General features: G+C 55.9%; 1 protein-coding gene across 1 annotated transcript in view; it reads left to right on the top strand.

The window, feature by feature from the left end:
* Positions 1–2,708: 2,708 nt before the first annotated feature.
* Positions 2,709–3,417, top strand: part of BCAP31 (B-cell receptor-associated protein 31) — a gene marked incomplete at its 3' end in the record, with an annotated part of 16,480 nt that continues 15,771 nt past the window's right edge. Inside the window, exon 1 of the mRNA XM_018575249.1 lies at positions 2,709–2,813. Within this exon, the coding sequence (XP_018430751.1) occupies positions 2,722–2,813 (92 nt within the window). The remainder of the gene's footprint in view (positions 2,814–3,417) is intronic.

Raw genomic sequence — 3,417 nt, forward strand, 5'->3', positions numbered from 1 at the left:
GGGGGGGGGGGGGGCGTGGTTTCAGAAGACCTGATATTTCTCTGTTGCGGTTAAGTAACACTTATGGGTCTTACTCCTCCTCCATCCTGTCATTGGACAGTGATCAGAGAAGCAACAGACTGACAAGCAAATCTGTCACTCTGCTCTCTCCTCCTATCTGCATGTCATCAGCAGAGCACAACTGATTGGCTGCTAGTGCTGCCCCTCCCTCTCCCACGCCTGAGCTTTGCTGTACAGGGACTGCAAATACAGCCCTTAGGCGTGGCGGCTTTTACCTTTTTTCAGGCCAACGACATTGGCAGCAGGTACAGAATACGCCCGGCGATCCTGCCAGAAATGCCGCCTCCTCGTCACTTCCTGTGAGCAGATCTAAAGAAGGGGGGGGGGAGGAGGAAGTTTTTTTTCTTGTGTTGGCTACTAATCATTGAAATACCTGTCCAGGCGGGGTGACAACCACTTCTCCCTCCAGATACGGTGATTGAGTGTTGTCACCCTAGGACAGGAAGTGTGTCACTGGCCGGATCGCATGGGGGAAATAAGGAAACAAATGCAGCCGCCACATCTGAGGACTGGTAGACTGCGATACGTTGCCAACCAATCAGCTTCCATCTTTCATTTTCAAAGCTTGACGGAACAAAATGAAGAGGGGGTTGGTTGATTGGTTGCCATGGCAACTGCTCCAGATTCTGTCTGGTTTAGGCCTCGTTCAGCCTCAAGCGGCGTCTCATTGAGGGGGGTGGCCACCGTGTCCCAGGTTGCTAAGAGCCCTTGGCAACCTGTGACCCTCTGTCCGGCTTCCTGACCAGCTCATTGGAGGGGGTGGCTAGTAGGGGGAGTGGCCACCGTGTCCCAGGTTGCTAAGAGCCCTTGGCAACCTGTGACCCTCTGTCCGGCTTCCTGACCAGCTCATTGGAGGGGGTGGCTAGTAGGGGGAGTGGCCACAGTGTCCCAGGTTGCTAAGAGCCCTTGGCAACCTGTGACCCTCTGTCCGGCTTCCTGACCAGCTCATTGGAGGGGGTGGCTAGTAGGGGGAGTGGCCACAGTGTCCCAGGTTGCTAAGAGCCCTTGGCAACCTGTGACAAAAAAAACGGGGTGACAACCACTTCTCCCTCCAGATACGGTGATTGAGTGTTGTCACCCTAGGACAGGAAGTGTGTCACTGGCCGGATCGCATGGGGGAAATAAGGAAACAAATGCAGCCGCCACATCTGAGGACTGGTAGACTGCGATACGTTGCCAACCAATCAGCTTCCATCTTTCATTTTCAAAGCTTGACGGAACAAAATGAAGAGGGGGTTGGTTGATTGGTTGCCATGGCAACTGCTCCAGATTCTGTCTGGTTTAGGCCTCGTTCAGCCTCAAGCGGCGTCTCATTGAGGGGGGTGGCCACCGTGTCCCAGGTTGCTAAGAGCCCTTGGCAACCTGTGACCCTCTGTCCGGCTTCCTGACCAGCTCATTGGAGGGGGTGGCTAGTAGGGGGAGTGGCCACCGTGTCCCAGGTTGCTAAGAGCCCTTGGCAACCTGTGACCCTCTGTCCGGCTTCCTGACCCGCTGTCCGGCTTCCTGACCAGCTCATTGGAGGGGGTGGCTAGTAGGGGGAGTGGCCACAGTGTCCCAGGTTGCTAAGAGCCCTTGGCAACCTGTGTCCCTCTGTCCGGCTTCCTGACCTGCTCATTGGAGGGGGTGGCTAGTAGGGGGAGTGGCCACAGTGTCCCAGGTTGCTAAGAGCCCTTGGCAACCTGTGTCCCTCTGTCCGGCTTCCTGACCTGCTCATTGGAGGGGGTGGCTAGTAGGGGGAGTGGCCACAGTGTCCCAGGTTGCTAAGAGCCCTTGGCAACCTGTGTCCCTCTGTCCGGCTTCCTGACCTGCTCATTGGAGGGGGTGGCTAGTAGGGGGAGTGGCCACAGTGTCCCAGGTTGCTAAGAGCCCTTGGCAACCAGTGACATGCCCTGCCTGGCTTCCCTCCCAGCTCACCGATGTCATTGGTTGCCAGGGAGCGGAGCGGGATGCTCTGAATGGCGTCCCGCTGAGCTCCTGGCATCCAGCAATGGCGGTCATCTGGGCGGCACGGGGCCTACGCCAGCAGCAGCCGCCACACCCGACGTAGATTGGACTTCCTTCTGGAAAACGCTAATTTCCTGGCTGTGGTATTCTCTAAGCTGCTGACCCAGATTGAGCGCGCGGCCGGCAGCGTCAGAACGTTGGGTCATTGCCAGGGTGGGCGACCTCGGCACTGCTGCGGCTGTCAGTCTTGCAATGCCTCATGGGACTTGTAGATCCACAACAGTGGGAGGGCCCAGGTTGCCCACCCCTAGGGATGATTTAGGGTTCGGTCCATTCCCGAGCTCATCAGAACCTATCGGTGCCGCCCAGTCAGGTGCGGCCGGGGCATTTCCAGGAAACAAAGGGGGCGGGGTGCTGATGATGTCATTGACCTTATATGGTCATAATTGGTCAGTTACATTTTCGTTTGCCATTTTTTTTTTTCTTCAATTGGGGGGACGCTGTGCTAGAGAGAGCCAGTTTGTAGGGGCCCCTAGGATGCACGGGGCCCCTAGCATGTGCAGGGCATCCAGCTGCGTCTCCAATGTGCTCCGACCCCCGTGACTGATTCATATGTTATGTTGGATTGTCATTGAGTTTTACTTCTGCAACACGTGTGCGCGCCTCTTACTCACTTCCTGTCTCAATTTTGTCTCTTTCAGGTTCTGAGCTGAGAAGATGAGTCTTCAGTGGACGGCCGTAGCGACCTTCCTGTATGCCGAGGTCTTCGTTGTCCTCCTTCTCTGCATTCCCTTCATATCCCCCAGAAGGTAACACCGTTCCCACAATGGCTTCTGTACTGAGACACTACGGAGGCCTGTTAATAAATGCTTGTTGCCTGGCCGCCATACTAATTCAGTGGCTTCAGAACCTCGAGTCACCGACCTGGAACATGTGCCGATCAGGAGCTCCGGCTTCTCATTGGCTGTTCCCCGGTCAGTGACTGAAAAATCACCAAGAGACGCCCGAGGCTGCCGGCCTTCCGAGGAGGTCAGTGACGGGCTTCTCACCATACACACTACAATCTACCTTAGATCTACCAAACCTGCTGCATGTCATGTGACAACCTACCTCATCTATCCAATCAGTCTGTATGGCACCTCGCGGCAGAACTGCTCCTTTATAATGTCAGGATCCCCTTTCACACTAGAGTCCCCCCTTTCCCCCCCTTCACGTCAGAGACCATACCCACTACAATCTCCCTTAGATCTACCAAACCTGCTGCATGTCATGTGACAACCTACCTCATCTATCCAATCAGTCTGTATGGCACCTCGCGGCAGAACTGCTCCTTTATAATGTCAGGATCCCCTTTCACACGGGAGTCCCCCCTCTCCCCCCCTTCACGTCAGAGCCCCCCCGTTCGCGTCGGTG

Source organism: Nanorana parkeri, unplaced genomic scaffold (assembly GCF_000935625.1).
Source record: "Nanorana parkeri isolate BGI_ZX_2015 unplaced genomic scaffold, ASM93562v1 scaffold3690, whole genome shotgun sequence".
Classification (NCBI taxonomy): Eukaryota; Metazoa; Chordata; class Amphibia; order Anura; family Dicroglossidae; genus Nanorana; species Nanorana parkeri.